General features: G+C 41.8%; 1 protein-coding gene across 1 annotated transcript; it reads left to right on the forward strand.

Moving 5' to 3' along the window:
- The first annotated feature begins 1,075 nt into the window (after positions 1-1,075).
- LOC132889770 (uncharacterized) lies at positions 1,076-7,889 on the forward strand. The gene is made up of 4 exons (XM_060926587.1): positions 1,076-1,296; positions 2,829-5,773; positions 6,050-6,148; positions 7,605-7,889. The coding sequence occupies exons 2-4, from the start codon at positions 5,386-5,388 to the stop codon at positions 7,787-7,789; spliced, it is 672 nt and encodes a 223-aa protein (XP_060782570.1). The 5' UTR covers positions 1,076-1,296; positions 2,829-5,385; the 3' UTR covers positions 7,790-7,889.
- Positions 7,890-14,096: the final 6,207 nt, after the last annotated feature.

Genomic DNA, 14,096 nt, shown 5'->3' on the forward strand with positions numbered 1-14,096 from the left:
ACGCGGATACGCTCGGCTCCGCAGGCATCCTGCACTCCAAATCACTCCGCCCTGAACAGCGAGTGCCCCCTGGAGGGTGCGCACTCCGGCCCTGCGCAGCTCACAGAGCGCGCGAGTGAAGTGCACAAGCCACGATTCGGGACTGAGCCGCTGTGTGTGTGATCCCAGCGCATATCACTTACCACTTGCAAGTGGAAGGATGGCAAGCCTAAAGACAATCATAACTACACAATGGGCAGTATTTGCATCAGTATTTGCAGTATTTTCATACTTTTATACTCTTTAATGAAAGGTGATACAAGGCGGAAGTCCGCACCAGCAGTCATGTCACATGACCAACGCCAGCGAATCAGGAAGGTGGATGTCACAGTGACGTTGTCCAATGAGATGCCAGCTAGAGCTCAGCACAGCGTATCCGCGTATTCTCAATGTTTACACAGCACCGGAGCTGACACGATCTGGATTGAATACTTGGACGCTGGCGGATTCCCGTTTCCCGGCGGTTTAATGTAAACGGACAGTGCATCTGCGAAGAAAACGAGACAGATACGGTCTAGTGTAAACGTAGCCTCAGAGATCACCCTAACGACCCTCTAGGCTGCTAACACCATTCACACCCGGGTTCCAGTGACCAGCAAGCTGTGTCCTGCTGGGGGTGTGCACTTTAAAAAAAAAAAAATAGGGAGGTGCAAGTCAACGGGGTTTTTTTTAGGTTTTGAGAGAGAAATGGTCAAACCGAAGACTAATCTTTAGACTAGCTTTATGAGTTAAACCCATAATAATAATTAATCTCGAGGCTGATTAACTTTCATTTTATTATTTTATTTCTACTATTGTTTAATTCTTATTATTTTTCCTCCCCAATTATTTTATGTAATTTTATTTTCTATTGTTTACTGTTCTGCTTTTACTTCTGTAAAGCACATTGAACTGCCACTGTGTATGAAATGTGCTACAGAAACAAACTTGCCTTGCCTTTCCTAATCAATAATCTCTGTTCCGCATTCTTATTTTCCTCTTTATGTTGCCTACCGTGGCTTACTTTCATTTCATCTCATTATCTCTAACTGCTTTATCTTGTTCTACAGGGTTGCAGGCAAGCTGGAGCCTATCCCAGCTGTTTAAAAGAAATGTATTTTTTAAATTGGTTTACTGGTAAAATGCGTGCAGTGCATCCATCTCCTTTTCGGATCTACTTCTTCATGGACTTGCTACTAGGACTATAGTCTGAAGGAAACACCTTGGATTTCTAACCCCTTGCTGTTCAGAGGAGGTTATCTACTATTCTATAAAACAGTAAGTACAAGGGAACTATAAAAGCTCATTTTTATGTACTTTGTTATCCACCACTACACTACACAGTGGTGGGAAATGGACAGTAATTGTAGTACCAATGGATATGTGTTACAGGTCAAAAAACTTCAACCTACAAGTAGATTTTTTTTTTTTTGACCTGGGTTAAATTTTTTTTTTAACTTGGTTCATAATTTCCAACCTAGGTAAAATTTTGGATTGGCTAAGATAAAAGGAATTTTCCATCACTTCTTTTGTCTTCTTTTTCTTCCATCCACACCTACCTATTATTTCCTCTTATCTGTCTACCTATTCCTATCTACCTAATTAACATTTTTTAAAATATCCTTTTTCACATTTAACTAGGATTTGAACTCTGTACTTTTCGATTCGTAACCCAACACCTTAACCAGCGACAACTGTAAGAAGAAGGAGCGATATATATTTTGAATAAGTCCAGTCTTATCATGTCATCAAATAATTTAAAATATAAATTCTTCCCAACCCCTAGATATAGTAAATTTCCCTAAGTAGCAAATTATGAACTGGGTTAAAAATTCAAACCTAGGTTGGAAAATTCCACCTGTAACAGATACATATAATAATTGGATTTGTAGTAATAAAGTGGTCAAGTTATTTAAAATCTACTTTTAAAAAAATCTCAAACAAAATTCATGCAACCAACAAATTGGATAAAGTGTCTTCATACTTTATTTACTTGAACTTGGATTAGACTCGTCCAGATTAGGCAGTGACAGTCACCTGGAGAAAGCTGAAACATCATACTTGAAGGTATAAAACATCATGTGGCTGAAAAAATTGTTTAAAACATTTCCTTATACGTAACATGTCGCATGCGTACCCAGCACATGCAACACTGCGCATGCGCATGTGGCCTAGCGCATGCAACACTGCGCATGTGGCCTAGCACATGCAACACTGATCTTATAAATTGTTATAAACTACTATTAAAGCTTTCCAGCATAAAGAAGCAAAGCAGCTCCTCACTCTAACTAGGCCAATTTAAGGCTTTAAAGAATATATTCTACTCAGAAAATTCAGTTCAACTAACACAGCGATGCCGTCTTTCATGGAAGGAGCACATGGCAGGTAACTGTAATGAGATTTTATATCAGAGAAACAGAATGTTATTGATGAAAATTCTGTCAATCAGGCATCAAAGTACTTCTAAACATGCAAGAGGTGAAAATTAGTAGTTAGGTATGTAGCTGTATGCATTATGTAGCCATAAAAAGCTAATGATGGCTAGCTACCTGTAGCTCACCTGTTGGCCATTTAACATGTGGGCCATATTTACAGAATCGGCATTTTTAGTAAAGGTAAATATGTTGGAATGTTTCTGGGAATTTTTAAATGCTCTTGTTTAATGTTGAGCAGGTTGATTTCATTAATTATTCAATACAGAAAGAAATATGATCTTTAAAATCTTTGGATGATTTTAAAGGGTGATGTTAGTGTGTAGTCAGTAGCTTTTAATTAACATGTGCAATGTGTTTGTGTGAATGTTTTTGCAGACGTAAAGATCCCCACACTGAAGAGGTAAAGGCTGAACTCGCCAAGCTGAAGGAGTCTGGATTTGGTCTGTGTCCGCCAAGACATGGTCTCCCCTTGCTGCACTATGTTGCTTGCGAACTTAGCAAAAGTAAGATGAACTTGTTCTTTTGTCCAGCCTCTGGAGATTATGGTTTCCACGAATATGAAAACAAACCTGCTCGTAATGGGCATGGCAAACTCCTTCCTACAAAAAATGGATTAACCTACTATTCTGTCGGTAATCTCAAAATAAAATCAGGAAAACCTCTACCTGATTACATATTCCGTGATTATACCGGCAAGCACGATGACAGCAACATGGATCGTGTCATTACTGGAGTTGATAAACATCGGTGTGTTCGCAAAGTGTACGCAAGTGAACATTATAATCCTGATGCTACTGTAGAAGTCAGCATGGAACTGCTTATGTATATTAGCAGTCGGAGTTTAGAGGAGTTTCGCTCAGAAATGGGCTATAAAAGTGTGTGAAAGGTTGAATGCCAAAATCACACCACTGCAGGGGCGTCACTAGGCCTTTTTTACTGGGGAACGTGCCCCAGTAAAAATCAGCTGTGCCCCAGTAAGAAAATGTTGAAAGATTTTCGTAACAAACTAGTTTCTTTGGCAGATCATTTATCTACTGTAAGTTGTAGGACAGAGTGTGTTTCAAACTTCTATCGCCTCTTCTTTCTAACTAATTTTCTGATTGGTCTGGGAGATTCTCACTGTAAACATAGCGTGCGTGCGGCGTGCCACGAGTCCATTTAGCCTACTGGAGAGATGAGTCTACTCTTTGGATGAGTCAGAGAACGGGCTCTGGATGAGTTAAGGTAGCGCGAAGTTTTTGCAACAAAACTAAGCAAACCATATTCTAACAAACCCATTAAACTACATCGAATTAAACGATATTAAATGACTTTTCCAGATGGATATCAGACAATTCTTCTCACGAAGCAGAGACGGGGCAGGGAAACAGTGACAGATGAGGAGGAGGGTGAGAGAGGTTAGATTAAGGTTGTAGGCTATGTGCTAGTCAGTCATAACTTACAGTACCAGCTAAGTTCGTGAATCGTGAGAGTTGAGGTGACACGTTTAGCATCAGCAATTAAAAGCCCAAATGCCAACAATAAATTTTTGGGGGACTGGGATGTGTTTTCCGTCTCGTTGACCTATTCCTCGCATAACTTCATCCACGAGAGCATGAGAATTATGCACTTTGCATAGGTTGGGGACAGGAACGTTAAGGTGCATTGTGCGGGGGGGGGCAGTGCCCCAGTAAAGCTTAATTCCTAGTGACGCCCCTGCACCACTGCTCAGTTAGAGGTGAAATGGAAACACCCTTTCCCAAGTTCTCCTCATAACTGATCTAGCAGTGTTAAGTCAGGGATACAAGAAGTGCATACACACCTCAAACTGTAAAGTGCTGCAACTGAATAGCTTGGGTGACTCTGACTCCCCTTTTCCACCAAAAATAAAATAAAATAAAGTACTAAGGTCAAAATAAAATAAAATAAAATAACGTACTGAGGCCAAGAAAAAAAAACACAAGATATAAACAAGATATACACATACCTTATAATAATAATAATAATAATAATAATAATAATAATAAGTTAAATTTATATAGCGCCTTTCAAGAAACCCAAGGACGCTTTACAATTATAGACAATGAAAAAAAAATTACAATTAAAAAATAAAGAAAATAAAAATAATAATAATAATAAAATAAATAATTAAATAAAAAATAAAAAAAGTCCACCAAGTAGGGGTCAAGATGCAATTCCAGTGGTGTAGCAGCCACAGTCCCACCAAAAGGCGCACGAAAACGAGTCCCACGTCTCCAGCACCGCCACCGTGACGCCGTCAGCAACATCGCTCGAACACCACGCCATGAATCCACAAAGCGAGCAGAGAAGCTCCGCCATACAGAGCGCTGGTGTGTCCCACACCGCCTGCACAGCCGCCGCGACGCCACCGAGCAACATCGCTCGGAACATCACGTCAAGCGTTAAAGCGCAGAGCGCTGGACAACCACGATGTAAAATGAGCAACGAGCTCACTGCAGTCCACAGCTGGGAGCGCAGGCATCACCCACAGCGAACCAAGGCCTGGAGGGAACCGATGCCCAAAACTGGGTCCAGAGCTACACCACAACCGGCGGACAAAACACTCAAACAAACATCAAACTACACAAACACACACAAAAAAAATAAATAAAATGAAAATAGAAAAAGAAGAAAAAAAAAAACTCTGGTGAGAAGCGGCAGCCAGAATGCGCACGACGTACTCTCAATCGGAAACGGAAACGAAAAAAAAAACATTCTCACCTTAAATAATATACTATGAATATATACATAGAATGTACAATAGGATGCGAATATTGCAAAAATATGATATATACATATAAATACGGATAATATTCCCACATGTCCCATAGTAAACACTAAGTATACATTATACTATGTTATATGTGATGCAGAGGGTGACAGGTAGAATTAGTTAGGTAGAATTAAACAGTAGAATAAGTGACGAGATATCATGGATGCAGTAAAGCAGCAGTGGTCTGTGGAGGAGACAACCTGTCTCCTAGCGATATGGTCCACAGATGAAGTCCAGGCAAAACTGGAGGGTGCTACGCAGACCAAGCCCGTATTACACCAAATACAAAAAGAGATGGCTGCGGCGGGGTACAAACATCCTCTCGAGCAGATCAGCAACAAATTAAAGAAACTGAAGAAAGACTACAGGGACCAAAAAAAGGACCTCGGTCGAAGTGGCAATGGGCGGCCAAGGAAAAACCCCCAGTTCAATATTCTGGACTCGGTCCTCGGCAATAGACCGGCAAAGAACGCCACCGGAGCCTTAAATTCAGCGACGGCGATGCTGGAGGCGATGGTGGACAACACACTGCCGCAATCAGAGCCTGGTAAGTTTCTTTTCAAACATTTTCACCTTGCATAAAGTTTTTTAGTGAGTGACCGTTACTAGTTACTTCAGTTAATGTTTGTTTGTATAATATAATGAAATCTGACGCATAGTTTCATTCACTAGTTCATTTTTGTAACTGTGAACTTAGTTCAAAATTTTTCATTATGAACTATGAACTGAACGAGCTCATTTTAAAATTTGTGAACTGAACTTTGAAATAGTTCATGTAGAAAGTGAACTTTCCCAACACTGGCTGTTTTTATGTGGTTTATAGAGTTGTCCACCATCGGGGACGAGGACCTGATGTCTCCACTCCACTGCAGCTCTCCTGCACCATCCAGCAGCTCAGGACAATCGCAGCAGACCAGACCTGGTAAGTTGTTGTGCTGAGTATCCAGTTGTCTGTCCATACATGTCAACCCCTTTGGGCGTCCACCTGTAGAAATCCATAAAATCAACATAAAATCCTTATAGCCTTCGAATCGCACCAAACTTAATAAATAAATAAGTAAATATAACTTGCCTGAGAACTTCGTCCACCATGTCGAAAATTGCCTCGCCCGTGCCAATATTGCACACGGGCATGTCTATGATTCTTGACTTCGCCCCTCTGTTTATGTCGAAGATCCGCACCAAAACGGCCAGTCGCTTGTCCGTCTGTCACTGGATTCGTCGATCATCAAGGAAAATGGCGACATCCGGCAGTGCTGGATGATCGGTAGTGTAGCTTCGGGGGCCAAGCTCTTTTTGATTATTTGCGTTGTTTTGGTGCACCTACAGCTGATAGATTTCGCAATCGTACTGTCCGTGCAAATTCGTGGCAACAGTTCTGTCAGGTGGTCCGCAACGGCTAGCGGCAAATTGTGCTGAGCAATAAAATTACAGATCGTAACTTCTGCTCTTATTACACTTGTTGGTTGATCATCGGTCTTAGGCTTTGCAAACGTCATCATTTGCGGCTGATTCTGTTTCTGGTGCAAATTTCGCTGATGTAGTTTGGACCTCACGTCGTAAACTCCAGATGCCGCAACTTTTATATCTCGCACATAAACTGTGCAGTGCGCGTACTCCTCATTTTTCACCTGAACAATGACACCATTAAATGTCTCCTTCCATTCAGGAAGATACCGCCCGCCGTATCTCATTTTCTTTCTCGGTGTTCCCATTCTTTCACTCAGCAGACGCTATTCAAAATCTCTCAGGTGTAAACAGTGTCGCTCTGCACAACGAGAAAATCGTTCGAACAATGACCGTTTGGCGCGTTTAAAAAAATCAGATCGTGCGCATGACCGGAACGAGTGAAGTCTCGCAGTCGTGATACTGCACGAGGCTTGAGGAATAAACATCCGTTTTCACATAGTCTGGGTTATCTGCCCCTGCATACACGCTGTTCTTTGTCTATAAATCGAGCTTTTGTATGTTTTTGTGATGATCAGCTGACGATGTTCAAGTAAGATACACAAAATAAATTTAGGTCAGTAAATACTGAAAATCCGTAACACTTTGTTTATACGCCCGTACGCCCTTGAAATGAGCTAAAATCCGTATAATTTCCGGACAATCCGTATAGGTTGACATGTACGTCTGTCTCACCGGATACTATGCAAACATGGATATATACCTAATAGTGTGACTTTATAATATAAATACATGCTGTAATAAGTGACCAGCCAGTCATATAAAATCCCCCACCAACCGTAAACAGTTAACTAATGCTCTTATTGCTGAGCTGACATGTTTCTTATACTGTATTGCTGAACCTGTGTTAATCTACTTATGACTTAATAAAAACTTTTAAACTCATGTAAAATAGCTGTTCTTGTACACAGCTAAGAGGAAGCGAGACAGCAACACTGAGCTCCTGGACTACCTCGAGCGGGCGGACGAGAGGTTCCTGCAGCACAGCAAGGAAATGAACGATGCCTTGCTGCACAAGCTGGAGGCAGACAACAGTGCGTTCCTCAGCATGATGGGGCGCATGGTGTCTGTAATGGAGGCGCAAGCCAGAAAATAATCACACCACTTTGCTTGTTCTGCACCTTTGCACTGTTCACGTCACTTTGTTGTTATGTTGTGTTTCTACGCACTATGTAAATAAATGTTTTTTCTAAAGAGACATGTCTGCTTGTATATGTTTTCACTAGTGATTTAAAATTATTTTAACTGTGTAATAAGTGCAAGTAAAGCTGGTTAGAGCTTGTAAAACCAAGTAATGAAAGAACTCAACAAGCTACCTTTTATAACACAGATGTTGTCAGTCACTTTATTTACAAATAAATGACTCATTTCTATGAACTTATCGAACTGAACAATTAAACAACATTGACATGAAGTAAATAGCAAAATAACCAAACAAATTACTCGTTCCCTCCGTTAAAGTAGGCCATTAAAGCGGCTCTAATGTCGGCCCCTTCTTGACTGCCATGTTCAGGTAATGCCTGAAGAGGAGGCTGGATGTTGGCATGTCTGTCTTGGTGCTCCTCAGTGAAATTGTCGCCATGTTCCTCACAGATGTTATGAAGGACACAGAAGGTCAGCGCCATTTTCTTGCACAGTTCCAGCTTGCAGTCATTTCTTTTTAGTAGGCACCTCCACCATCCTTTCAATCTCCCAAATGCCATTTCCACAACCGATCGTGCACTGCTGAGTCTGTAATTGTAGGTGTGTTGTTCAGGGGTCAATCTGCCAGTGTCAGAAAAGGGTTTCATCAGCCAGTTCTGCATGGGGTAGGCTGGATCACCTATCAGGTAATGTCCAACCTCACAGCCAGAGATGGTCACTTTGCTTTGACCTAGAAATTCCCCATCACTTAGGACTTCCCACAAATGTGACTGTTTTAGGACTCTTGCGTCATGCACACTCCCTGGAAAGCCAACACACACATCCCAGAAAAAAACTCTGCCATCTACAACTGCTTGCAGAACAACCGAATGCCAACACGACAGTTCGCGATGGGTTATCGATGAAAATGAGCCGTTTTGGTGGCGATGCATGGCAACAGACAGACAAGCTAAAAGTTGTGGTCACACAGCAGGTGAACACTTGACTGTCATGCCTTCGTGCACTCGAGTGGCCACACCCACTCACAACCCAGTCATTATAGGAAACACCTAATGCTGATTTGAGCGCAATCCGCACGCCCATATAAGGACACTGTTTTCACAAAGATTTTACAAAGTGTTATCATTATCACGGTCACTTTTGTTTCTAGCAATGTTTACGACTCTGCTTAAATACTCTGGTTTATGACTATGATTCTGCTTTTGGTTTCATTTGTGTTTTGTTACTTTGACCTTGCCTCACATTTTGTTTTTATAAAATATCACATCTGCTAATAACACTTTTCCTGCACTTAGATCTCTCCACCGCTGCATACCTGACAGCAGGGGCATAGCCATCATTTTAGAAGTGAGGGGGACAAATTGTTCAGAGGTCTATTGAGTGATTTATCATCCTCTCGCATTCAATTGCACCTCTCCTTAGCAGCTAAAGAACCACATAACCACAAACAGCACAGCACCAGGGAACCGACTTTAGTTCTTTAAAATGGTATACTATCAAAATCTAAAGTCAAAATCTATAAATCTCATCTCATTATCTGTAGCCACTTTATCCTGTTCTACAGGGTCGCAGGCAAGCTGGAGCCTATCCCAGCTGACTACGGGCGAAAGGCGGGGTACACCCTGGACAAGTCGCCAGGTCATCACAGGGCTGACACATAGACACAGACAACCATTCACACTCACATTCACACCTACGCTCAATTTAGAGTCACCAGTTAACCTAACCTGCATGTCTTTGGACTGTGGGGGAAACCGGAGCACCCGGAGGAAACCCACGCGGACATGGGGAGAACATGCAAACTCCGCACAGAAAGGCCCTCGCCGGCCACGGGGCTCGAACCCGGACCTTCTTGCTGTGAGGCGACAGCGCTGACCACTACACCACCGTGCCGTCCCCATCTATAAATCTATAAAGTAAAATTTATAAATAGAATTAAGAACAGTAGTAGTGACATAACTGGTTATATTCTCTTCTCACCTCTGACCCTGCATAATCATCCCTGTTGGCCTCCGGTCCACTGTCTCCTCTCTCACCCTGCTCTTTCTATTGTGGCAATAGAGATTAAAAAATATGTGGAAAGCAACATTTTGAAATAGAATTAGGAATACAGTAATAATAATCAGCAAATTCATGTACTTTAAACTTTAACTACCACAAAAATAAATTTAATCTTTACAAAAATAACAGTCAAAGGAACACAAATACATTTATATTCTTATTTTCTACCCAGAAGTGAGTAATCTTAGAGTAGCCAAAATAGTAACGTTATTCAAGTAAGAGTATTGTTACTTTAGAATAATATTACTCAAGTAAAAGTAAAACGTATTTTGCAACAAAACAACTCTTAAGAGTACAATTTATCCAAAAAGTTACTCAAGTAAATGTAATGGAGTAAATGTAACTAGTTGCTACCGCCTCTAAGTTAGCTAGCTAGCTTAACTAACGAAATTGACATCTATTTGTCATCTTTTAGCTCAAAATTATCTACATTCAACAGCATTACTCAACTTACATGGTTTGTTTGGAAAAAACTGTCTAAAGTCTTTAGCCTCTTGGCTGGTTTGCTGAACATACAGAAGCACTGCCCAGATCTGAATCACACCAAAGATACTCATACAATATTTTCTAAAGCGTCTCTGATCACACACGACAGCGGTGTTTGTTTGCCGCCTTAGCGCCACCTGCTCATGATGCGTTTAGAGGCAGCTCGGAAAAACGCGTTTCCACGTGTTAAAAATGAATTGAGTGGTTGTAATGGCTGTAAAAAGTGCGGGGGACAGAGGGCACAAATACGGGAAGTGCGGGGGACATGTCCCCCGCATACCCTGTGTCCGCTACACCCATGCCTGACAGAATACTTCACAAATTCTCTGTGAAAACAGCGTGCGTAAATGTACGTGCTGATTGGACTCAAATCAGCATCAGGTGTTTCCCATAACAGCTGGGTCCCAAAAGTGCACAACACGTGGCGAAAGATCACCAAATGTAAATGTACCTTTAGTCTCACCAAAGGTTAGGGTATGCCAAGCCGCTGTATTGATAAAGCTCATACGAGCATCGGGGACATGGATTCGAGACAAAATACATCTCAAGAGGCTCCCTGAAGGTCCCCTGAGGTATTACCAAACCCATCTGTGAGTATCCGCCGCTTAGTTTTGCCAACGATAACATCGCCACCAAAATTCAGTGCACGCATTGAAATTTTTCACAACATTTTTGGCCACTCATGAAGTGCAGACACAACAAAAAGCAACGCTTGAAGCTTGGAGAGCAATCACCATGCATCACACGAATGATGGCGACGCGACCAATTTTTCATCGCCAAATATTTGCAAACCCATCATGAGCTGTAATGTGAGCAAGGCCTTAAATATGTGCTTTAGTGCCTACTATGTGATATTGCTTTCATATATGTATGTATGTGTTTTGCAGGAAAAACCAAGTGAGGCATGAAGGGTGAGGGAGGAAAGCGCGGGGGGGGGGGGGGGGGGGGGGGGGGGGGGGGGGGGGGGGGGGGGGGGGGGGGGGGGGGGGGGGGGGGGGAAGAAGAAGGCGATTAGGCAGGGGATGACCCATTGCCCGGTCTACGCCACCCCACACATACACACACACACACACACACTGGGTCTTGAAGTGGACTGGTGCATAAATCCAGGCCTCTCCCCTATTACTGTAACCAAGCATCTAAAAACTTACCTAGGATATAGATGTACTGTGTAGTACAGAGTTTATGACTGAGTGATTGCACATTTATTATAATAATAATAAATTTGTAACACATAGCAAGTCAGTATTATTCTGTATTATTCTGCAACAACTTCCTGGTTGCCATTGACAGTGGGATTGGTGAGGTGCACATCCCGGCTGCCGCCTGAGCGGGATTTGTTCACCTTACACATCCTGCCATCAATGGCAACGTGATGATGATTAGGTCATTTCACTTGTTTGTGTTAATCACTTCCTGTTAAACAGAGTTAGTATGTTGAATTCTCTCAAGATTTCTCTCGAGACACAATACTGTGAAATATCCATGCAAGTAGTACGATTGCCCATATCTTATACGACAACATCCTATTTGTATGCGTTAGATTGGTTTTCATTGATATAATTACCAAAAATCGCCTTAGGTTTGCATACAAACCCTTCGATTCACGTCAAATTTGAAGATTGAAGATTTGAAGATTCAGTAATTTGCGAACTATTTTGTTATTATGAATATTCATAATACGAAATGTTATTTTTCATTGAAAAATAGGCCGTATCTTAGGTGGTAAATGATAACAGGATAAAATACTTCTATCATATAAAATTGACAATCATTGACAATATTACCGCACTGATTTCCTTTTAAAAATATATGCTCTCTTGAAAGTTCATGGTCTTTTAGATTTGGGCCGTTTTCTCACATTTTTATTTGATAAGAATAAAAACTTCTATGAACTGATGAAATTCAATTGCATGTTAGGCCTGTAAGGTCCAGCCAACACGGTATTGCAGCGGAACTGTGGCAGAACTTTGAATCATGAACAAATTCACCTATTGCTATTATTTAGTAGTAAATATCTCATTACAAGATGGAGATCTACACCGAAAAATCATCAATCAACAGCTAATCAAACAAGTGTCACAAGTCTGTCAGAGGCCACCTGTCATTGGGAGTCAGGCGACAGGCTGGTCATCCTGTAGTAACACGGCTCCTAGTCCCATGCTGCTTGTGTCACAGTATATTTCAACAGGCTTTGCTGGATCATAAAACTTGAGTAGTGTTTGTGTGTGTGTGTGTGTGTGTGTGTGTGTGCGGGCGCATGGGCGCCGCCAGGGGGGGAAAGGTTAGAACAATTCTAGGGGTCCAGCACTGCCATGGGGCCCTTTAAGGGGCTGATAATATGCTTTTAATGATTTTAATAAGACTTTTGAAATAACAACAATGCAATATTCCATCTGGTAAAATGAGCTAATTGAACAAGGTTGTCTATTTCTTGAGTTCTTCAACATATTGTCATTTAACCCTCCCCCTTTTGTGAAATGGTACGGTCCAGTTCTGGTAGAAGCGCGATGCGTTAAATCTGTGTGCTGATCAGTGCAACGCTACTTGCTGCTGTGTCGCGGTGCAGCAGCCAGCCAGCCAGCAGTGGAGTGCGTACAGTCTATGATCGCTAAATATGAAGAGTGGCTGTCAAAAACGTAAAGAAAGGCAGCTGAAAGCTGAGAGGGACCGGAGAGGCAGGCAACTGGTCACTCAGTTTTTCCCAAAGAAAGGTAGCTATCGCTCACATGTGTGTTCAAAATATTAGCGAATGGTAAATGAACAGTATGAACGTGGTTGGATTAGCCTATCAACAGAACACTTTTACAGTTTGTACAGTGACATTTTTTCCATTTTAATAACTGAACTGACTTGTGTGATAAACAAGATGAAATATTACGTTATGCTGGTGCTAATAACTAGTGCTAATAACCAGTTTCATAACTAATGGGGTGCCCTAAATATGCACAGATTCAGCCTCAGGGGGACCTCCGCCCTACCAAACCACTGAACCCCCCTTTGGAGAAGGAGGTAAGCAGCAATACAACCCATAAATGCTTTAGGATTGAAGTTTTTAATGAGCGAGCGCCATATACAGTTTGCTAGATTAAAGTGTTGCTAATAACGGACACCAGTCAAGTGTTTGACATGGTTACATGTGTGGAATGTTACGCTCAAATTTCTGTCTAGACACACTTTGCTTTGAACATATGCCCTTTTTGCAGAACAGTACACACAGCTTTCTACCTAACACACAACAATCCATGGGATTTCCATAGGTATTTTGATGCTGGGTAGAAAACTTTTTCTATGATTTATTAGCAGTCACATCACACATTTCACTACCAGTTGTCCTAGCACAAGAAGGCATGTGGCAAAATCTTGAATTTTCATTTGTGATTGTAAATGCACCAGAATTAGTCACTGACCAGTTTTCATCTAGTCCCTGGTAGGTTAATACATAAAATGTAATAAAGTCACAAACTCAAGGTCCATGGGCTATCAAAAGTCAAATAATGACAATAGTGCAATTGTGACGAGGGTGGGCAAAGTTGGGGGGCCCAAAATTCTAATCTTTCATGGGGCCCAAAATTTCTGGCAGCGCCCCTGTGTGGGGGGGTGGGGTGGGGGGGTGCATAGCTGCTTGAGCTTGTCAAATGCCTGTTGTTGCGCTGGTTGCCATGCGAACTCAACGTAGCTGAGCTGCTGCAGTGGAGCGTCTACTTCACTT

Source organism: Neoarius graeffei, chromosome 7 (genome assembly GCF_027579695.1).
Source record: "Neoarius graeffei isolate fNeoGra1 chromosome 7, fNeoGra1.pri, whole genome shotgun sequence".
Taxonomy (NCBI): domain Eukaryota; kingdom Metazoa; phylum Chordata; class Actinopteri; order Siluriformes; family Ariidae; genus Neoarius; species Neoarius graeffei.